At 40.2% G+C, this 24,477-nt stretch overlaps 1 protein-coding gene and 1 pseudogene across 1 annotated transcript; both read right to left on the bottom strand.

Annotated features, from left to right (window-relative positions):
• Positions 1-1,776: 1,776 nt before the first annotated feature.
• Positions 1,777-2,771, bottom strand: LOC131812793 (protein SPATA31F1-like). Its single transcript, XM_059142710.1, has one exon. It carries the CDS (start codon positions 2,753-2,755, stop codon positions 1,901-1,903), a length of 855 nt encoding a protein of 284 aa, XP_058998693.1. The 5' UTR covers positions 2,756-2,771; the 3' UTR covers positions 1,777-1,900.
• A 748-nt stretch (positions 2,772-3,519) lies between these two features.
• LOC131812792 (protein SPATA31F1-like) lies at positions 3,520-5,716 on the bottom strand (annotated as a pseudogene).
• Between the last annotated feature and the right edge of the window lie 18,761 nt (positions 5,717-24,477).

Genomic DNA, 24,477 nt, shown 5'->3' with positions numbered 1-24,477 from the left:
ATTTTGTAGGTGGACACAGGATTTACTGATGGATTGGATATGTATTATGGAAAAAAAGGCCAAAGATGACATTAATATTTTTGTCTTGAGAAAATGATAAGATGGAGTTGCCATTAAATGATATGGTAAATACTGACCAGGAAGTGTGTTTTGTATGTGTGATTGGGTAATGGTGATGGGTGGGGAATCAGTTGTTCACTTTTCTGTAGTTTAAGATGACTATTGGACATCCAAACATATATTTTGATTAGACAATATTGGCAAGTGAGACTCTATCCCATGAGATCATGAGCTCCATTGTGTAAGTCCTCTGTTTTCTTCATTGTTGTGTTTGCTATAGTACCTTGGATATAGTAAGTACTCAAATATTTTTATTGTTGAATGTAAGACACTTCTCAAAGTCATTCTTACTGTAATCCTTCTGGGGTCCTCTTCCTCCTGTGACAGGATCTCCCATTCTATAGACCTTATCATACTAATGTAGTGATTTGTCTGCTTCCCAGCTCAGAATTTTATTTTAAGTAGTATTAATGTATTACTGTGGATCAGCCACTATTCTAAGCCCTGGGATATGAGCCATTATTTAAACTATTCTGTCAAGAATAGATGGAAATGGAATACAAATAGGCAATAATAGTAGAGGAAAGGAGCAAACTTGATGGATATCAAGCTTAGAACTCAGTGACTAACTTCATATTTGGGCTAAGCAAACAATGTGCTTCTAGTTACAACATTACAAGACATTGGGTCACAGTTTGGTAGGGTACAGGGAGAGTGTTCTGATTTTGGATTTATTTGTATTACCTTTGGATAACAAGGCTCAGCTGGTTGCTCTTTATTACACCATGGGCAAGCGGACTGAAGCTCAGATTTACTCTTTCACTTCCCCTAAAGAGAATCTGAACTTTGGTTTGGCTTCCTGGCTCCAGGCTCTTTTGAGTGCAAAGTAAATTGGCTTTGCTACCTTATCATACCCTGGTCAGGAACAGTCAGCCTCTGTCCCAGGTACTCTGATCTCCCATCTACATGCTCCCCCTCCCTGATTCTCTCCCTGCCTGCCCTTGGGAGTGGGGGACAAGTCCCTTTTCATGACCTACTCTGATCTTCATTCCAAGAGTCCATGCAGCTGGCAGGCAGTGGGCAAGATATAGGCAAGAGAGTTACAGCAGCTTCCCAGATGAGCTCTCCAAAAAGATCTTGCCAATAACCATCAGGGAGCAGAGGAGCGGGGAGAGTCTATCATTTGCTTTTGACATCCTGTCATGTTAGCTACATGTTTTTGATAAACACAACATACCTCCTCAAAGTTGGAGCACTATGGCACTCCTCTAAAAACCTCCCCCGCAGACTGTGGGCCTCTATGGAAATCATGAGTGATTCTGCCTGTGGGATTCGTGGCCAATCCTCCTCATCACTGCTATCCTCAAGTCCACATTGCTCCTCTGGGGCTAAAGACACCAGTGGGAAGCCATGATAGAACTCAAGCCTGACCTTTATTTACCTTACCTTCCTTCTCTGCCTAAGCCCCTTTATCCATAGTCCAGGGTGGGCCGGGAGGAGTTGTGTGGAAAGCTGACCCAGCTTAAGAGTGGATTAAAGTTCCTTCTCTATATGGGAAGGACACTTCAGCCTCCTCTCATGCCTTCCCTTAACACACCACAGTGGACGAAGGAGGAGACAGACAGTGCTTTGCTTAGAGACATAGAGTGTATTTTGGGTGGCACTCTGCCCCACATGCACCATTAAATGAAAATGACAGTAGCAATCCTCTTCAAGGGACACAGATGAGAGCCTACAATGACTTTTGATTGTGTTGGGTCTTTTTGAGCAGACCAACGTTTCTCTCTGAGGTGGGAGGTGAGAGCTAGGGTACATTCCCTGGTTGTGTGGCACAAGCCACTCAAGGACAGTGCCGAGGGCAGTGGCGGGGGTGGCCCAGGACTGAGGCAGAATGGAATTGGTGAGAGCGGGAGCGGTGCCGGAGCTTACTGTCAGGGGAATGGGGACCATCCAAGAAGGTCAAACCCTCCTGCTTCTCAGTGGGGGAAGATTGGGCTTTGGAGTCCCCTCTTGTCCTCTCTGTCTTGGTTCGCCCCATAGAACTTTTGGCTGGAGCCAGGCCCTTTTCTGCATTTTCTTTTCTGGTGTTGGCCCCTTTCCCAGCTGTAGAGGACATGGATTCCTCATGCACTTTGCCTTTTGCCTTGGAGTTAAAACAGTGAAGAAAGGATTTCATCTTACTTCTCAAGCCTGATTCTGGAAGGCTGGGCCTCTTGTGAGTGTGGACTGGCATCACCTGTCCCTGCAAAACCTGACCTTTCAAAGTTTGGCCCTGCAAAGGCTTACCCTGAACGAGTTGGCCCAGGAAAAGCTGGCCCTGTGATGCCTGGGGCACCACAGGCTGGGCATTCTTAGGAATCCTTGCTGGTTTGAGGAATACAGTAAGCTTGGTTTGACTGCTGTGCAGGTCATTCTTCTCAGGTACCTTCACCCCAGGGATTCCTGGAGGTGGCTCTAGAAGCTTAATCTGAGGGTGATGTCGGGTACTGTGTTCACAGGGAGCATCAAGATGAAAGCTACGGCTCTGTCGCCAGGGGCTGTGAGGTGTCCTGTTCAGAAGCATCCCTTTTGGCATCTGGGCTTCATCAGGGTGGCTTATGTCTCTTGTGGAGGAGTGTGCAAGCCCTGCATCCCCTTCTCCATGGTCCCCTGCCAATTTGGGTTTTCCTGGGTCCTCTCTCTTTTCTGCCAGCATGGGGACATGGGCTGAGTCCTTGCTGTGGCCAGGGCTTTGGGACTCAGGACTCCAGGGCTCCTCCCAGGCTGGGGCTGTTCACATTGGCCTCCAACTGAACACAGAGCACCTGGGCCTCTGTCATGTCCCCACTGGGTTGTGATATCTCAGAGGCCCAGTGGGCAGAACCATGAGATACTTCTCTTGAACTAGGTTGCTTCTGGTTCTGCTGCACCGCCTTTAACTCAAGGGCCAGCTGTTCTTTAAGGTGGAGCCATTCTGGATCTGGGACACGAGGAGTGTCTGGTGGGATGGGGAGATCCTGGAGCAATGTTTCTCCTAGGTTCTCTAGACTAATCCTGTGTGGATGTGTTGTCTGAGTTTGCTACAGTTTGTTCTCTGGACAGCCTTACCTTTATGGGAATTCCCAGTTGTATCTCTAGGATCTTCTTTCTTAGATGGAAATTTAGTTTGGCTAAGATGGGTTTCTTGAGTGTGTAGGGCCCAGAGGTCTCTGCCTGGCTTTCTTTTTTTAAAAAATTATTTATTTATTTATCTATTTTTTTTCAAAACAGGAAAAAATATACAGTGGAAAAAAGACAGTCTATTTATCTATTTTTAATAAAACTTTTTATAAACATACAATGTATTATTAGCCCCAGGGGTACAGATCTGTGAATTGCCAGGTTTACATACTTCACAGCACTCACCATAGCACATACCTTCCCCAATGTCTATAACCCCACCACCCTCTCCCCACCCACCTCCCCCCAGCAACCCTCAGTTTGTTTTGTGAGATTAAGAGTCTCTTATGGTTTGTCTCCCTCCCGATCCCATCTTTTTCATTTATTCTTTTCCTACCCCCCAAATCCCCCACGTTGCATCTCCACTTTCTCATATCAGAGAGATCATATGATAGCTATTTTTCTCCAATTGACTTATTTCTCTAAGCATAATATGCTCTAGTTCCATCCACGTTGTCGCAAATGGCATGATTTCATTTCTTTTGATGTCTGCCTGGCTTTCTAAAGGCACCATCTTGATCATTTCTTCTACCAGCTCTTCAACCTGGAGCTCATCTTCAATGTCTGCACAAGTATCACTGACATCTTGAAAGCTTGGTCCAGGACTCAGAGACTGCTCTTCAGATGAGATCATCTGAGTCAGAGGTTCAGTTGAGAATTCACCAGGTCCAGGCACTATTCCTGTGATTACAGCTTGGGTAGAGATTGCCAGTGCCATGGCCCTAGAGAGAGCCACTTAATAAAGAGCTGGCAGCCCTGACAAGAAGGCCAGGTACTTATGCCACAATGTTGTCTCCAGTTTCTCAATGGCTCCCTTGGACAGGGCTTGGGGCAGCTTAGGGTGTTCAGGGACAGCATCTGGTGAGGCCTGTTGCTATTGGTCAAGGGCCATTGGTATCCAGGGCATAGCTTTCTGCTGTAGGGCAGGGTCAGTTGCTGCCTGTAGCTCCAAGGGCTTGTTTTCTGGGATGCAAGTGAAGGGAGCCACTTGCAGGCCCCCAGGAATTATGCACTGCCAAGAGCTATATACACCAGCAAGGACCTCACCATGGTGAATCTGCCCACATTTGGAGTTGATGTGGCCCTGCAATTTTGCCTTGGCCTGGTCAGACGAGTGTGGCATGGGGATTGACACTGGGTCTGTGATGGGTGAGAATGGGTCACTGGCTCCAGTGGCCTCCAGGGCTGTAGGTTGGGAATCATGCACGGTGGTTAGGGCTGGGCTGCTCTAGGACAGAGTTGACTGATCAGTGGGGGACAGAAGTAACTGGATGGACTCCTGGATCTCTTGGGGCAGGCCCTAGTGATGATGAATCACCTGTCACTGGAGGTGGATTTTCTAGACTACTTTGTATCTAAAGATGGACATATGGACCAATTCTGCCTAATACGATATATGATGAAATTTACTGGGGGCTTCTGGGGAAGAATTTGCATTGGGATTAAAGAGACAAGATATGAGAACTTGCTTCTATTTCTCCAGTCCATGACCTGTTGCTTCCTGTCTTGAATAAGAAGTATAGGTGTAATGTTTACATTTATTTTTTTTAATGTAAAGATTTTTACTTTTTTATTTGAGAGAGAGGGAGAGCAAGAGAGCATGCACACACATGAGCGGGAGAGGGGTGTTGGGGAGGGGCAGAGGGAGAGGGAGAATCTGACTTCCCACTGAGCAGGGAGCCCAGTGTGGGACTCAATCCCAGGACCTGCATATCATGACCCAAGCTGAAGGCAGATGCTTAACCAGTTGAGCTACCCAAGCACTCCTGTAATATTTACATCTAGAGCTGCCATCTTATGATCCTGAGTTGATATCTCTAGGTTAAAATATCATTATCTGAGGATGATGGAGATGAATGGATAGTGGTTAGATGTTTGATGGCATCAATAAATTGAAAAGAAATTGGAACCTCTTGGGTTTGACTATATTTTTTGAGCCACAGCACTTATATTTCTTTGAACTACCTTTCATTTTCATGTACCATAGTTCTGGGTTATAGCTAGCTATTTCCTAGTTTCACCTAAGGTGTAGTTTGCAATTGTGTCTTCCTTGTTTTGAGGTGATTTTCTAGAAGAAAATATTTCTCAGATTGAAAAAAAAGTTTGATTATAAGATATATTAGGAAAGATGTGGGGAAAATGCTTTATTACATACTTCTGGTTGAAACATAAAAAGGAACAAGCTTTTGAAGTGCAATTAAGGATAGGAAATGTAAAATGCACATAGCCCTTGACCTAGCATTTCCTCTTCTATCAATTTATCTAATAGATAAACTCACAGAGACTTATGTGTAAAGATGTTTACTGCATCATTCTTTGTAACAGTGAAAGAGTGGAAACAACTTAACATGAGGCTGGTTAATTAAATTATGATTTAGCCACACAATGAAATACTATGCAATCATTAAAAAGGATGAGATCAGTATATATGCTCTTACATGTAAGTGAAACAAGTATATCTAGTACCCTTTCATTTTTGTAAAAAAACCCATGGGAACACACAAATATATATTTATATTATATATATTATATATAATTATATATATCTATAATATTTATTATATTATATATAATATTATATATGTTTATGTTATATATTAAATTATGCATAATATAACATATATTTATAAATATTATATCTTATATTATATATTTACATTTATATAAATATATTTATATTTATAAATCTATATAAATATAAATAAAGGACCATCTTGGAGGCTGGGTATTACACAGGCAGATGAAATCTCTCTCTGTTCTCCAATAGATTGCTACAAAATTACACTGTTTCTGTATTCCCTGTTCAGAGATGTCCTGCATGACTAAGTGACAGTTGGGCTGCCTCTGTAATTGGCTTTCCATCTTTTCCTACCTCACTTCCCTTTTCCTTCATCCTCTCTATAAATAATTAAGCTTTTCCTGGGCTCTGTTTTCTTGGGAACTGGGGCTAATACCAAGAATATAGCTTAAATAGTCCATGATAAATATTTTAAATGGGAGGAAAAAGGGAAAAGAAAGTATTCTTAAGATATGCAGGGCTGGGTGACTGGGTCACTCTGTTGGTTAAGCGACTGCCTTCAGCTCAGGTCATGATCCATGATCAGCAAGGGGTGTGCTTCTCCCTCTCCCTCTCCCACCTTCCCCCTGTCATGCTCATTCTCTCTCTCTATCAAATAAATAAATAAAATCTTAAAAAAAAAAAAAAGATATGCAGTGCTTACTGTGTTGCAACCATGTATTCTCGTCTTGAGAAAATTCTTGAAAGTACAGAGCAAAGAAATGTCATGGTATAAAAGAACTGCCAATGAACACTGAACTCATTTAACTAGATTTATTTTTCCATTTAATTATTTTCTCTTCAAAATCACTATTGAATTGTCCAAGGAAATATAGTAAATAGGAAAAAATCCAATTCTGTAATGGAAGGGCATTTATATTTTATGAAGTTTCAGCAAGGTATAGGGCAAATGTACCTGGACTGAGGGCACATTAACCAGCTTTCAATTTTGTGAATATAGAAATCCACGATCAGAACAACAGACTTATGAGTGAGAGTGGGCTGTAGGGGGAGGGAACCAAATGACTTTGAACACTGCCCCCATGGCCTAGTCCTGGAGTACCTCTCTCCTTACTCTCAGCATTTCCACATAGTAGACACCTCTGGGAACATTGCTGCAGGTCCTCCAACAAAGAGTTGCGTTTCAGGTGACTTTTTTTTTTTTTTTTTTAAAGATTTTGTTTATTTATTTGACAGACAGAGATCACAAGTAGGCAGAGAGGCTGGCAGAGAGAGGAGGAAGCAGACTCCCGATGGAGCAGAGAGCCTGATGCAGGGCTCCATCCCAGGACCCCGGGATCACGACCCGAGCTGAAGGCAGAGGCCTCAACCCACTGAGCCACCCAGGTGCCCCAAGGTGACTTCTGGTTGTCACAACCAATACAGAGAAAAAGTGACCACTAACTACATTAGTGAATATGGTAGATCTACTCTTTTTTTGCATAGGGTGAAAAATTATGTGCCTTATTTATACGAATTTGTATTGAACACTTGCATTTTAAAAAGTCACACCTTTTAAAAGATTATTTATTTATTTATTTGACAGAGAAAGAGAGAGAGCACAAGTAGGCAGAGAGGCAGGCAGAGGGAGAGGGAGAAGCAGGTTCCCCATTGAGCAGGGAGCCCAACAGGGGACCCGATCCCAGGACCCTGGGATCATGACCTGAGCTGAAGGCAGTTGCTTAACTGAATGAGCCACCCAGGTGTCCCAAAAAGTCACATTTTAACATAACTATTACCTATAGTAAAGGTTGCTTCATGAAAATGTAGTACAATTCAGATATCAAGTTGCCTATTTTTGTAAATAAAGTTTTATTGGAATACAGTCATGTCCATTTGTTGATGTATTGTCTGTGGTTGGTTTTTCAGTACAATGGGTGAGTTGGGTAGTTGCAACAGAGACCGCAACTCTAAAATATTTACTATCTAAAAATGTGGCTTCCAACAGCACTGTAGTCAAATGATACCAGTAGTTAAATGAGAAACAGTTTCAGTAAGAGTATATTCTCTCATTTGTATCGCACATTTTCCCCAAGCCCTTGTGCAAGTATATATACCTTACCCTCAAAGACTTTATATCTCTCTCTATATTTTATTTTATATTATATTTTCCCCAAGTCCTTGGGCAAGTATATATACCTTACCCCCAAAGACTTTATTTCTCTAGGTACAAATGCTATATAAAAATTTTTCCTTTATCAAAATTGTAAATCTTTTTATAAATATTTTAATCCTATATGGCATATGGCATTGCATTTCTACAAAGTAGTAAACTCTGTAAAGCACCTTTAGGTTAGCACGTTTTTATACTGAAAAAGGGACATATTTTAATATAGAATGGAAAAAATTGAATTTTGAACACAAAAGGAATAAAATCCCTCTAGAGTGTCCATTTGGGAGGATTATTTACAAACATATTAAACCATAAAGTTGACATTGGTTTCTTGCTCTTAACTCTCCAGGTAACTGCAGAAAGATTTTTAGGTTGTTTAGCCATTTCTATTCATCTGCATCTATCCCTTGAAAATATGAGGGCCACAAATTGATTTAACTACCGGGATTTGGGAAGGACCCATGACATTAGCCAGCATTCTTATGTCAGGGAATATCCCTCAAGTATCATAGGAGTGTCTTTTTTTTTTTTTTTTTTTTTTTTTTAATTTACAGCTCTTCTTAAGTTTGAGCAAAGAATTTTGAATGGGTCCAGTAGACGTGCCTAAAAAACATTGCCTCTTTTCCTTCAGAAGATGGCTGGTCCTCTCCTTACTCTTTCCCTATTTCTCCCAAACAACCTTAATTCTAAGCTGGCAAAAGTACCCACGATTAGGAGCTAGAGACAAGAATGGCTGCCAGTGGGGAGCCAAAGTATAGTCAGATACCTGATTCTCGGTATTGTATCAGTGACTTCATTGGAGAATAAATAGGTTTGGGATTTTGAAGAACCAATAAACTACCTGTTTATTAGAGTAAGAAAGGTATAATGCTTAATCATGGACCTGTAAGTTTGTGTTCAGCCTAGAAGTTATAACAAAAGTAGCTTTTTTATGACCAACCACATATTGGGTTGCAACACAGATCTGTGCTGTGTATCAAAAGGTTCTCAGTAATTATTTTCCAATGAGAAGAATAACTACTTTCTTCCAAAGCAGTGTTTTTCAACCTTGATGATTTTTCACCAAATAATATCATACAAAATCTATGGAATGTTTTATCCAATGAAAAATAAACATGATTTAAGTTTCTCTCTCTAATACACTGCTTTTTCTCACCTTCCTTCAGATGTTCTTGGCTGTGTGGGAGAAAAAGGGGTGAAGTTACAACATGTATGCTAGAAATCGTGCCCAGGAATATACTGAGCATTTGAGTATCATTTGTCAAATGTGTTGGGGCAGAAAAAAAGTGTGAGAGCCACTTCTCTAAACAACATGTCCTGCCAAAATCAGATAATCTTTGGCACAGGAATATTCCTAGTAGGTAGAAGAGAGAGTATCAAATGTTAAAGTGCTTTTCTTTCTTTCTTTTTACACATATATCCAGGACCATAACATACTCATTAATTGCCTGCTCCACCAGCCAGACAGGTGTTGGAAGAAGAAGACATGGCTTAAGTACAACTCAACAGGAATACTTTAGCACAATGCAAAGGAGACAAGGCCATCTCCTTAGTAGCAGGCTTAGGCAGAAGCTAGTAATATTGGTGGGTTGGATGCTGAAGGAGTAGTGTGGGTATTCTGAGCACACTGAAGTAAAGGAGAGATTAGACAAAAGAATGGACAACTGACAGACTAATTTCCAGGACTCATAGCAGAGAAGGGGGCAGGAGGAAGCTGAAATAGGCTGAATATCAGGTTTCCATAGCTAAGGTATTGCTAATTCTGATCAAACCTCCTATTCTTCCTCCCCAGTACCTGGCTTCTTGGCTTAACAGCTACGCTGGCCAAACTTGGTGAGCCATGACCAAGAGGTTGAACAGAGTGGGCTACTGTATTTTTCATCCACCATTAGTTTCTTTTGCATAGGCTAGCTGGTTCACTGGGGTGTAAGAAAGAGCTATAGGTATTCTCTTGAGAGAATGAAAAAAATGGTGTTTAATTAATCTTTTGGAAAAATGATATTTACAATAAGAAGTAGCTAGGTAGAACACTGATGTAATAAAGTTAGGTGAAGAAGAAAGCATGTGTAATTATTTGAGCATCACAAGTGTAATTGTGTAAAAATGTACCCATAAGAAAAAAGATCAGAAAGAAATAGCCCAGACTGGGACGCCTGGGTGGCTCAGTGGGTTGAGCTGCTGCCTTCAGCTCGGGTCATGATCCCGGGGTCCTGGGATCGAGTCCCACATCGGGCTCCTTGCCCGGCGGGGAGCCTGCCTCTCTCTCTGACTCTGCCTGCCTCTCTGCCTGCTTGTGTGCTTTCTCTCTCTCCCTCTCTTTCTGACAAATAAATAAATGAAATCTTTTAAAAAAAAAAGCTTTAAAAAAAAAAAAAAAAAAAGAAATAGCCCAGACTGTTGGCAGTAATTATTAGGGAGGTAAAATTGTTAAGTATATACTTTTTCATTTTCTGAATATGTCACTTTACTTCTACAGTTTTTTAAAGTTTTTTTTTTTTAAGATTTTATTTATTTGTCAAAAAGAGAGAGTGAGCACAGGAGACAGAATGGCAGGCAGAGGCAGAGGGAGAAGCAGGCTCCCTGCTGAGCAAGGAGCCTGATGTGGGACTCCATCCCAGCACGCTGGGATCATGACCTGAGCCAAAGGCAGCGGCTTAACCAACTGAGCCACGCAGGCATCCCTACTTCTACAGTTTTAAAAAGCATGTCAAAGTAAATAATTAGAGGGCTGCCAATCTAATGATAGATTGTTTATTCAGACCATCCCTCCTGCTAAGAACAACCAGAAAAGACTGGCAAATTTTTAAAAATGTTGTTTGAGGCATGATCCTTGAAGACAGAGACTGGGAGAAAATATTTGCAAAAGACACATCTGATAAAGGGGTGTTTTCCAATATATGCAAAAACAAACAAATACTCAACAAAAAAACACAAGCAACCCCATTAAAAAATGGGCCAAAGACCTTAACAGACACCTTACCGAAAAAGATAGAAGGATGACAAATAAGCACATGAAAAGATGCTCCACATCATATGTTATCAGGGAAATGCAAATTAAAACTGTGAGATACCACTACACATCTATTAAAATGGCCCAAATCCAGAACACTGACAACAACAAATGTTGATGAGAATGTGTAGCAACAGGAACTTTCAGACACCATTGATGGGAATGCAAAATGTTGCAGCCACTCTGGAAGACAGTTTGGTGGTTTCTTATAAAGCAAAACATACTCTTATTATACAATCCAGCAATCATTGTCCTTGATATTTATGCAGAGAAGTTGAAAACTCATGCCCACACAAAAACCAGCACACAAATGTGTATAGCAGTTTTATTCATAATGCCAAAATTTGGAGGTAACCCAGATGTCCTTCAATAGGTGAATGGAAAATAAACTGGTACATTCAGACAATGGAATATTATTATTCAGCACTAAGAAGAAATGAGCTATCAAGCTGCAAATAGCCATGAAGGAAATGTAAATATTTATTACTAAGAAAGAAGTCATACTGATAAGGCTATATATCATATGATTCCATCTATATGACATTCTGGAAAAGGCAAAACTGTGGAGACAGTTAAGTTGCCAGAGATTAGGGAGGAGGGAAGGATGAGTAAGTGGAGCACAAAGGATTTTTAGGGCAATGTAACTATTCTTGTGTGATGCACAATGGTGGATACATGTCATTATACATGTGTTCAAGCCCATAGAATGTATATCAACAAGTGTGAACCTTAAGGTCAGCTATAGCCTCTAGGTTATAATGATGTGTTCATGTAGATTAATCTATTGTAACAAATATACCACTTATGGTGGAGGATGATGATAGTGGGGAAGGCTGTGCATATGTTGGGAGAGGGATATATGGAAAATCTGTGCCTCTTTCTCTAAATTTTGATATGAACCTCAAACTGCTCTAAAAAATAAAGTTTATTTAAAAATCTGACTTGATGATTAGTGCTGTGAAATATGTAAACCTGGCGATTCATAGACCTATACCCCTGGGGCTAATAATACATTATATGTTAATAAAAAATAAAAAAAAAAAATTTAGACATCTGATTTGGATGAAGAAATGCTCAACATAATTCATCAACAGGGAAATACAAACTAAAAGTATAATGAGATATTACCTCACACCTGTCAGAATGGCTAAAATCAACAACACAAGAAACAACAGGTGTTGGCTGGGGATGTGGAGAAAGGGAACACTCTTGCACTGTTGGCAGGAATACAAACTGGAGCAGCCACTCTGGAGAACAATATAGAGGTTCCTCAAAAAGTTATAAATAGAATTACTCTATGATCCAGCAATTAAAGTATTTACCCAAAGAATTAAAAAAAATACTAATTCAAAGGGATACATGCACCCAATGTTTATAGCAGCATTGTCTACAATAGCCAAATTATAGAAACAACCCAAGTGTCCACCAACTGATGAATGGATAAAGAAGATGTGAGATATATATACATATATATGTATGCATACATATATATGTATATATTTAATATGTGATATTCATATTAGTCATAAAAATAACAAAATCTTTGCCATTTTCAGTGACATGGATAGAGTTTAGAGAGTGTTATGCTAAGTGAAATAAGTCAGAGAAAGACAAATACCATATGGTTTTATTCATGTGTGGAAGTTAAGAAACAAAACAAATAACATGGGGGCAAGCCAAGAAATAGACTCTTAACTATAGAGAACAAACTAATGGTGACCAGAGGGGAGGTGGGTGGGAGGATGGATTAGATGGGTGATGGAGATTAAGGAGTGCATGTTGTGACAAGCACTAGGTGTTGTATGGAAGTATTGAATCAATTTACTATACACCTGAAACTAATATAGCACTGTATGTTAGCTAACTAGAATTTAAATAAAAGTTCTAAAAAATCTGTTTGAAGGCATTACCGAAACAGTGAGGATTTATGGGTCCAAGACTGAGGCAAGAAGGAAAGATTTCAGAGATTAGTGTGACATTTAGTGCTGTCCTTTCCTTTAAGGCTATCATCAATGACAATGACCAAGAGGCTGAAATGAGCAGAAAATTTCACAGATTCACAGGATAGAGGTAACAAGAATTGGGGTCAGGGTCTGATTAAGGAGGAGAGGCTCTGGTAAACACCAAAGACTTTTGACTGAGACCTGGGAGGGCCCATATCAGTAAGTATGAATTGTAAAGAGACTAAACCACCCCTGCCCCCCGAGATGGAATCCATGTTGAATCCTCTCAGTCTCTGATTTAAATAGATGATCTGGGATCACCAGTGCCTCTAGCTTACGTTCCAGCCATAAAATACCAAAACCTGATAAAGACAGAATGAGGGGGGGGCGCCTGGGTGGCTCAGTGGGTTAAGCCGCTGCCTTCGGCTCGGGTCGTGATCCCAGGGTCCTGGGATCGAGCCCCGCATCGGGCTCTCTGCTCAGCAGGGAGCCTGCTTCCCTCTCTCTCTGCCTGCCTCTCCATCTACTTGTGATTTCTCTCTGTCAAATAAATAAATAAAATCTTTAAAAAAAAAAAAAAAAAAAAAAAAAAAAAAAAAAAAAAAAAAAAGACAGAATGAGGGGGTACCTGGGTGGCTCAGTGGGTTGGGGCCTCTGCCTTTGGCTCGGGTCATGATACCAGGGTCCTGGGATCCAGCCCCATATCGGGCTCTCTGCTCAGAGGGGAGCCTGCTTCCTCCTCTCTCTTTGCCTGCCTCTCTGCCTACTTGTGATCTCTATCTGTCAAATAAATAAAATCTTAAAAAAAAGACAGAATGAGAAAAAGAAAATTACAAGCTAATCTAATTTATGAGCAGAGGTCTTATGAGCTTAAACAAAATATTACCCAACTAAATAAAAAAATATATAAAAACAAGAACCCACTATGACTGAAATGGATTTAGGGAGTGCAAGGCAAATTTATGACTGAAAATGCAATCACTGCAATACATATTAAAAGAATTAGGAAGAAAAATTAAGTGACCATATTGATGGATGTAGAAAAAGAAGTTTATATCAAATTAAACATCATTCATAACAACATTTTCTCAAATGAGGCATAGAAGAAATCTGATAAAGAATATCTATTAAGCAAATATTACATTTAAAAAGGAAATGTTGAAGGTTTTTCCCCTGAGATAAGGAATGAGATAGGTATGCTTACTATTATTCTTTATAATTAATCATATACCAGAGGTTCTAACCAATGTACTAAGACATGAAAAGAAGAAAGGGGTAATACAGATTGGAAAGAAGGAAATAAAAAGCCATACTTCACAGATTACTTGATTTATATGTTGAAAATCTGAGAGAATCTTCAGATAAAAACTGTTAGAATAAATAAGAGAATTTAACAAGATAGAAGATCAATAAATAGAAGATAGAAGATCAATATATAAAAATCAATAGATCTGAGACTACTTCAAAAAATAGAAATGGAAGGAAACTTCCAAACTCATCCTATGAGGCCAGCATTACCTTGATTCCAAAACCAAATAAAGACCCCACCAAAAAGGAGAATTACAGACCAATACCCCTGATGAACATGGATGAAGAAATTCTCACCATGATACTAGATAATAGGATCCAACAGTACACTAAAAGGATTATTCAATACAAACAAGTGAGATTTATTCCTGGGCTGCAAAGGTGGTTCAACATCTGAAAATCAACCAATGTGATACCACATTAATAAATGAAAGGACAAGAATCGTTATGTCCTCTCAGATGCAGAGAAGCATTTGATGAAATGCTTCTTGATGAAAACTAGAAGGAACATACCTCAATTATCATAAAAGTAATACACAAAAAACCCACAGTGAATATCATCCTCAACAGAGAAAAACTGAGAGCTTTTCCTCTAAGGTCAGGAACACGACAGGGATGTCCACTCTTACCACTGTTCAACATAATACTGGAAGTGCTAGCCTCAGCAATCAGACAACAAAAATAAATAAAAAGCATCCAAGTTGGCAAAGAAGAATTTAAACTCTCACCCCTCACATATGACAACTATAGCCACTTTGGAAAACAGTTTAGCAGTTCCTCAAGGTCAAATGTAGAGTTACCATATGACCTATATTCCACTCTAAGCATGTACCCAAAGAGAAATGAAAATACATCCACACAAAAATCTGTGTGTTCATAACAGCATTATTGATAACATCCAAAAGCCATAAACAACCCAAATGCCTATCAACTGATGAGTGGATTGACAAATGTGGTATATCCAAGATCTATAAAGAAATCCTTAAACTCAACACTCAAAAAACATAATCACGTCAAAAAATGGGCAGAAGACATGAACAGATACTTCTCCAAAGAAGACATAAAAATGGCTAACAGAATGATAATATTCATCATCATTAGCCATCAGGGAGATTCAAATCAAAACCACATTGAGGGGCACCTGGGTAGCACAGTGGGTTAAGTCTCTGCCTTCGGCTCAGGTCATGATCTCAGGGTCCTGGGATCGAGTCCCGAGTCGGGCTCTCTGGTCAGCAGGGAGCCTGCTTCCCCCTCTCTTTCTGCCTGCCTCTTGCCTACTTGTGATCTCTCTCTCTCTCTGTCAAATAAATAAATAAAATCTTTAAAGAAAAAAGATAATCAAAACCTCATTGGGATACCACCTTACACCAGTTAGAATGGCCAAAATTAACAAGACAGTAAACAACAAGTGCAGAGAGGATGTGGAGAAAGGGGAATCCTCTTACACTCTTGGTAGGAATGCAAGTTGGTGTAGCCACTTTAGAAAACAGTGTGGAGATTCCTTAAGAAATTAAAAATAGAGCTACCCTATGACCTGCGATTGCACTTCTGGGTATTTACCCCAAAGATATAGATGTAGTGAAAAGAAGGGCCATCTGTACCCCAATGTTTATAGCAGCAATGGCCACAGTTGCCAAACTGTGGAAAGAACCAAGATGCCCTTCAACAGATGAATGGATAAAGAAGATATGGTCCATATATACAATGGAGTATTATGCCTCCATCAGAAAGGACGAATACCCAACTTTTGTAGCAACATGGACAGGACTGGAGGAGATTATGCTGGGTGAAATAAGGCAAGCAGAGAGAGTCAATTATCATATGGTTTCACTTACTTGTGGAGCATAAGGAATAACATGGAGGATATTAGGAGACGGAAAGGAGATGTGAATTGGGGGAAACTGGAGGGGGAGGTGAACCATGAGAGACTGTGGACTCTGAGAAACAAACAGGGTTTTGGAGGAGAGGGAGGTGGGGGGATGGATGAGTCTGATGGTGGGTATTAAAGAGGGCACGTACTGCATGGAGCACTTGGTGTGGTGCATAAACAATGAACACTTTGGAACACTGAAAAAAATAAATTAAATTTAAAAAACCCAAATATGGTATATCCATATAATTGAATATTTTTCAGCTATATAAATAAATGAAATATTGATATATTCTACAACATGGATGAACCTTTAAAACATTCTTCTTAGTGGAAAGAAGCCAGTATCAAAAGACCAATGTTGTATGATTCTATTTACATGAAATGTCCAGAGTAGGCAAATATATAGGGACAAAAAGTAAATTAGTGAATGCCTAGGGTTGGGATATGGGAAGATTGAGAGGCAATGGTTAAAGGATATGGGTTTCCTTCTGAGGTGATGAAAATATTCTTAAAAAAAAATTAACCTAAATGTATTATTTGTTTCAGGGGTACAGGCCTGTGATTCATCAGTCTTACACAATTCATAGCACTCAGCATAGCACATAAACTCCCCAATGTCCATCACCCAGCCACCCCATCCCTCCTACTCCCCTATGCTCCAGCAACCCTCAGTTTGTTTCCTAAGATTAAGAGTCTCTTATGGTTTGTGTCCCTCTCTGGTTTCATCTTGTTTCATTTTTTTCCTCTCTTCCCCCATGATCCTCTGCCTTGTTTCTCATATTCCACATATCAATGAGATCCTAAGATAATTGTCTTTTTCTGATTGACTTATTTCACTTAGCTTAATACCCTCTAGTTCCATCCATGCCATTGCAAATGGCAAGATTTCACTTTTTAGTGGCTGCGTAATATTCCATTCCATAATATTCATATATATATATATACCACATCTTTTTTATCCATTCATCTGTCGATGGACATCTAGGTTCTTTCCATAGTTTGGCTATTGTGGACATTGCTGCTATAAATATTGGGGTACACATGCCCCTTTGGATCACTACATTTGTATCTTTGGAGTAAATACCCAATAGTGCAATTGTTGGGCCATAGGGTAGCTCTATTTTCAACTTTTTGAGGAACCTCCAAACTGTTTTCCAGCGTGGCTGCACCAGTTTGCATTCCCACCAACAGTGTAGGGGGTTCCCCTTTCTCTGCATCCTCACCAACATCTGTCCTTTCCTGACTTGTTAACTTTAGCCATTCTGATTGGTGTGAGGTAGTATCTTAACTGTGGTTTTGGTTTGTATTTTCCTGATGTGATGTTGAGCAGATGTCTCCTTTGACGGAGTGTCTGTTCATGTCTTCCACCCATCTCTTGATTGGATTATTTGTTCTTTGGGTGTTGAGTTTGATAAGTTCTTTATAGATTTTGGATACTAGCCCTTTATTTGATATGTCATTTGCAAATATCTTCTGCCACTTGTCAGTTGTCTTTTGGTTTTGTTGACTGTTTCCTTTGCTGTGCAAAAGCTTTTTAATCTTGATAAAACCCCAATAGTTCATTTTTGCCCTTGTTTTCCTTGCCTTTACCTATGTGTCTAGGAAGAAGCTGCTGTGGCTGAAGTCAAAGAGTTTGCTGCTTGTGTTCTCCTCAAGGATTTTGATAGATTCCTGACTCACATTTAGGTTTTTCAAGAGATGAAAATATTTTTTTATTTTTTTAAAAAGATTTTTATTTATTTATTTGACAGAGTGAGAAAGAGCACAAGCAGGGGGAGCAGCAGGCAGAGGGAGAGGGAGAATAAGGCTCCCCACTGAACAAGGAGCCCGATGCGGGGCTTGATGTGAGGCTTGGTCCCGGGACTCTGGGATCATGACCTGAGCTGAAGGCAGACGCTTAACTGACTGAGCCACTCAGGCGCCCCTGATGAAAAAATATATATATTTTTAAAGGTTTTATTTATTTATTTATTTGACAGAGAGACAGAGAGAGAGAGAGAGAGAGAGATATCACAAGTAGGCAGAGAGGCAGGCAGAGAGAGAGGGGGACGCAGACTCCCCGCTGGGCACAGCCTGACGTGGGGCGCAATCCCAGGACCCTGAGATCATGACCTGAGCCGAAGGCAGTGGCTTAACCCACTGAGCCACCCAGGCACCCCTGATGAAAGTATTCTTAAATTAAGAGTAGTGATGGTTGCCTAACTCTGTAAATATATATAAAAAAGCACTGAATTGTACATTTTAAGTTGTCTAATTGTATGGTATGTGAATTATATCTCTATAAGGCTGTAATAAAAAACCCATTAGTATCCATGTTTCCCTCTCCCAGGTAAGAATATTTGGGAAATTATTTTTAAGATAAAGAAACAAATTACTATATGTTATTTTTTAGAGACCTTATTATATCTTCAAACCAAAATAGATCCTTACATTTAAGATAGTTTAGGAGTATTCCTACCTAAACATGGGATGAATCTGAGATCCTTCAGTAACTTTTTTGAGCTTAAAAATTCCAGAATACAGGGATGCCTGGGTGGCTCAGTGGGTTAAGCCGCTGCCTTCGGCTCAGGTCATGATCCCAGCGTCCTGGAATTGAGTCCCACATCGGGCTCCTTGCTTGGCAGGGAGCCTGCTTCTCCCTCTGCCTCTGTCTGCCATTCTGTCCGCCTGTGCTTGCTCTCTCTCCCTCTCTCTCTGACAAATAAATAAATAAAATATTTAAAAAAAAATTCCAGAATATAAGAACAAGAAGACTCTTTCTAACAAAGAACAATGAATGATTAATGCAAATAAAATATGGTGAATATACAAATAAAAAGCAGCTTGTGTCAGGAAACCTACAAAGTAGCTTAATCTTTTATTATTGTCCTGTATTTATTATGAGGCCTAAAATTTAATGTGCTGTCCTGACATCTTTGAGCCTTATGAGGTCCCAAAGGTCTAACTATGAGTTCAACTCTTCTCAGATACACCCCTCACCCAGCAGGAAAACCCCCTACTTTGCTAGTTTCCCTATCAGCTGGACCAGTTGCACTTAATTCTTCCTCAACCTAGTGGGCTTACCCTGCAGTCTGTGGAATTATTTGCCAATCACTTCCTCCCATGGAAACCCCATCTTCTTGTTACTACAAAGCCTACCTCCCAAACTCCCCTTTTGTTCACTCTACTCCTGAAAGCAGCCCAGTGTGATGTTGCATGGTGTTTGGTGTCCTCCTTCCCTGGGCTGTGAATATATGTGATTAATAAACTGATGTCAATCTCACAAGTCCAGTGTCCAGTGCTGTGAGTTCAGCCACCTCCAGAACCCTAGGACACTCCCTCTCTCACCAATGGGATGAAGAGAAGGTGAGCAGAATTTTGTATTTCCTACCCAACCAGCTCTGCTTCCTGAAGCTCCTGCTGCCTTCTCACTGCTGAAACAGTTCTGTCTCCTCCTAACCTCCTGCCCATGACAAAACCACCAGATTGTGCAAACCTTGCACCTGTTCTAAGCAGTGCACTGTTTACCTTACAGATAGCCCACTACTAAGCCGTTAAAACCATCTGCTGCGAACCCCTCTGCAGCAACTCACTCACCCTTGTTCCTATCTCCAAACTCAGGAGGTAGAGCCAAAGACAATCTTACGTGTTTTTGCAGAGTAGGCCTTTAGTACAGGTTTGTTTATTGAGCTGGTACTCATTGATGAAAGGTGCTTGAGTAGTTAGGACTGTGAGATCAGAGTCTTCCCAAACAAAGGCACATTCATGTGATGAACACATCAAGGATGTGGGCATGGATCTTCACATTTGCCCTTCCTGCTTCACAGATTATCATGAAGAGCAGACAAAGGAGATGAACTACCTGAAAAGCCTCTATGGATTCTGGAGCCTCTATGGACTCTACACAACCATAAATTCACATTTCATCATTTGTTTCCAGAAAACTTGCCAAAGCTAGAAGCTGCTTCCATGATTGTGCCACAGTGTCACAATTACTGTAATAGTAGAATTTCTTCAGGAAACTGTTCAGAGTTGTTGACTCATATGTACCATGGGTCATATCAGAGCCCCATAGAGAAAAATCCTGAAAGACATGCCACTGATGTGAGTTTGTCTCTCTAGATAAACCGTATGAAGAGCTGCTGTGCTGCTATGTTTTATTCTCACAAAATATTACTGAATACCTAAGATTTGCCCAGCATTATATTAGGTACTGGAGACAGAAAAACATAGTTGCTGCTATTTAAAAGCAACATTAAAATTTTTTAAATTTTAAATTATGTTAAGAAACATGTAACATAGGGGGACAGTGGCTGGCTCAATCAGTTAAGTGTCTGCCTTCATCTCAGGTCATGATCCCAGGGTCTTCAAGGCAGCCTGCTTTTCCCTCTCTACCACTTGTGCTTTCTCTCATGTACTTTCTCTCTCTCCTTCTCAAATAAATAAACAAATGATATTTAAAAAGAAACATGTAACATAAAATGTATCATTTTAAAAAATTTGAGGTATAATTGATATAACATTATATTAGTTTCAGGTATACAACATGATTCAGCATTTGTATATATTGCAAAAAGATCACCACAATTCTAGTTACCATCCATCATCTGACAAGTTTGCCAAAAAATTTTTTTTCTTATGATGAGGATCTTTTAAAATTAACATATAATGTATTATTAGCCCCAGGGGTACAGGTCTGTGAATCGCCAGGTTTACACACTTCATAGCACTTACCTTCCCCAATATCCATAACCCCACCACGCTCTCCCTCCCCTCTCCCCCCAGCAACCCTCAGTTTGTTTTGTGAGATTAAGAGTCTCTTATGTTTTTTTTTCATTTATTTATTTTCAGCATAACAGTATCATTATTTTTTCACCACACTGTTTTGTCTTCCTCCTGATCCCATCTTGTTTCATTTATTCTTTTCCTACCCCCCAAATACCCCATGTTGCCTCTCTACTTCCTCATATCAGGGAGATCATACAATAATTGTCTTTCTCTGATTGACTTATTTTGCTAAGCATAATAAGCTCTAGTTCTATCCACACCATAGCAAATGGCAAGATTTCATTTCTTTTGATGGCTGCAAGTATTCCATTGTATACATATACTACATCTTCTTTATCCATTCATCTGTTGATGGACATCTAGGTTCTTTCCATAGTTTGGCTATTGTGGACATTGCTGCTATAAACATGCAGGTGCACATGCCCCTTCGGATCACTACATTTGTATCTTTAGGGTAAATATCCAGTAGTGCAATTGTTGGGCCATAGGGTAGCTCTACTTTCAACTTTTTTTTTTTTAAAGATTTTATTTATTTATTTGACAGAGAGAGATCACAAGTAGGCAGAGAGACAGGCAGAGACAGAGAGAGAGGAGGAAACAGGCTCCCTGCCGAGCAGAGAGCCGGATGCGGGGCTCGATCCCAGGACCCTGAGATCCTGACCTGAGCTAAAGGCAGAGGCCCAACCCACTGAGCCACGCAAAACCTCCATGCTGTTTCCCGGAGTGGTTGCACCAGCTTGCATTCCCACCAACAGTGTAAGAAGGGTTTTTAAGATATATTCTGTGCAACTTTCAAATATGCAACACAGTATTGTTAACGATAGTCACCACGCTGTACATTAAATCACCATGACATAATTATTTTATAACTGGAAGTTTGTACCTTTTGACTCCCTTTACCCATTTCTCTCACCCCTTACCTCTTTTTTTTTTTTTTTTTTTTTAAAGATTTTATTTATTTATTTGACAGAGAGAAATCACAAGTAGGCAGAGAGGCAGGCAGAGAGAGAGAGAGGAGGAAGCAAAGCAGGCTCCCCGCTGAGCAGAGAGCCCGATGCGGGACTCAATCCCAGGACCCTGAGATCATGACCTGAGCCGAAGGCAGTGGCTTAACCACTGAGCCACCCAGGCGCCCCACCCCTTACCTCTTACCTGTGGCAACCACCAATCTGTTCTCTGTGAGCTTGGTTTTGTTGTTTTAAATTCCATATGCGAGTGGGATCATTCAGTATTTGTTGTTCTCTATCTGACTTATTTTACTTAACATAATGCCCTTGATGTCCATTCATGTTGTCACAAATGGCAAGATTTCATTCTTTTTAATGGCTGAATATTATTCCATTTGTGTATGTATATCACATTTTCTTTACATATTCATCTATCAGTGGATATTTAGGTTGTTTCCTATCTTGGTTATTATAAATAATGCTGCAACATGGAAATGCCTTTATCTTTTCAAGTTAGTGTTTTCATTTTCTTCAGATAATACCTAGAATTAGAACTGATCAATCATATGGTAGTTCTATTTTTAATTTTTTAAAGATTTTAAATATTTATTTATTTATTTGTCAGAGAGAGCAGGGGGAGTGGCAGGCAGAGGGAGGAGAGAGTCCATGCTGAGTAGGGAGCCTGATGTGGGACTCGATACCAGCACCCTGGGATCATGACCTGAGCCGAATGCAGACTCTCTACTAACTGAGGTACCCAGGCGCCCCTATTTTTAATTTTTTGAGGAACCTTCATACTGTGTTCCACAGTGCCTGTACCAACAACTTGCATTCCCACCAACAATGTATGATGGTTCCCTTTTCTTTGCATCCCTGCCAATACTTGTTATTCCAGGTCTTTTTTTTTTTTTGGAGCAGGGAGGACAGAGGGAGAAGGAGAAAGAAAATCTTAAGCAAGCTCCATGCCCAGCACAGAGCCCCAATTAGGGCTCCATCTCACAACCCTGAGGTTACGACCTAAGCCAAAATCAAGAGTTGGATGTTTAACTGACTGAGCCACCCAGGGACCCCTCTTGAAATATTTTTTATATTAACCCCTTAGCAGCTATATAATCAGCAAATATTTTCTCCCTTTCTGCCTTTTCATTTTGTTGATGATTTTCTTAGCTGTGCAGAAGCTTTTTAGTTTGATGTATTCCCATTTATATATTTTTGCTCTTGTTATCTTTGCTTTTGGGGTCAGATAAAAAAACTCATTGCTGAGACCCATGTCAAGGAGTTTACTGCCTATGTTTTCTTCTAGTTTTATGGCTTCAGTTCCTAAAATTTACCATTGTAACAATTTTTAAGTGTATAGCTCACTAGTGTGAATTGCATTCACAGTGGTGTTCAACAGATGTCTAGAAACTTTTCTTCTGACAAAACGGAGACACCCTAATTATTGAACAACTCTGCCTCCTTGGTTAAATTACTCCTAAGTGTTTTGTCCCTTTTCATGCTATTGTAATTGGAATTGTTTTCTTAATTTTCTATTCAGTTAGTTTTCTTTTAATATTTTTGTGTTTTTACATAACATTTTTATACATGACCATGTTTATTAATGCCCAAGAGCTAAGATTTCCTTGGAAATCTTTGCACAGTAGTATCAGGCAGCAGGACCACAAGCCCTTCGTAGCTGACGTAAAAATGTAGTATTACTAGATGGCAGCCAGAGACACTAGAGGGCAGCACCCACCCACCCAGTGCTCCTGGTTCTGCAGAATCAGTGACCAGAACTTTTAAAAGATAATTTGCTCCCCCTGGGGCTGATAATACATTATATGTTAATAAACAATTAAAAATTAAAAAAAGATTATTTGCTCTTGTGGTTCTCAATCCTGCCCTTATTTCAGAATCACTGGAAGGCTTGTTAAAAATGGCTGGTTACAGGGGGACCTGGGGTGGCTCAGTTGGTTGGGCATCTGACTCTTGTTTTGGGCTCAGGTCATGGTCTTGGGGTCATGGGATGGAGCTTTGTGTGAGGCTGCATGCACCTTTCTATGCTGTTCCCCATCCCCAACTCTCTCTCTCCAATAAATAAATAAATGAGTAAAATGTTTTTAAAAAGTGGCTGGTTGGGGCACCTGGGTGGCTCAGTGGGTTAAAACCTCTGCCTTCGGCTCTGGTCATGGTCCCAAGGTACTGGGATCAAGCCCCAAGTCGGGTTCTCTTCTCAGCAGGGAGCCTGCTTCCTCCTCTCTCTCTCTGCCTACTTGTGATCTCTGTCAAATAAATAAATAAAACCTTTTTTAAAAAAGTGGCTGGTTTCTCAGTGTTTTTTGATTTGAATTGTTTTGATTTGAATCTCCCTGATGGCTAATGATGATGAACATTTTTTCATGTGTCTGTTAGCCATTTGTATGTCTTCTTTGGAGAAGTGTCTATTCATGTCTATTGCCCATTTTTTGACGTGACTATCTGTTTTGTGTGGGAGAACAATAGGAGAAGGAGAGGAGAAGTGAGTTGGGAGAAATCGGAGGGGGAAACAAACCATGAGAGACTGTGGACTCTGAGAAACAAACAGAGGGTTTTGGAGGGCAGTGTGGTGAGGGTGTGTTTGGGTAAGCCTGGTGGTAGGTATTAAGGAGGACAGGTATTGCTTGGAGCACTGGGTGTGGTGCATAAACAATGAATCTTGGAACACTGAGAAAAATAAAATAAA

This window comes from Mustela lutreola, chromosome 12 (genome assembly GCF_030435805.1).
Source record: "Mustela lutreola isolate mMusLut2 chromosome 12, mMusLut2.pri, whole genome shotgun sequence".
NCBI lineage: Eukaryota > Metazoa > Chordata > Mammalia > Carnivora > Mustelidae > Mustela > Mustela lutreola.
Note: the sequence above shows the minus strand (reverse complement) of the source record. Positions and strands in the feature narration are given on the sequence as shown.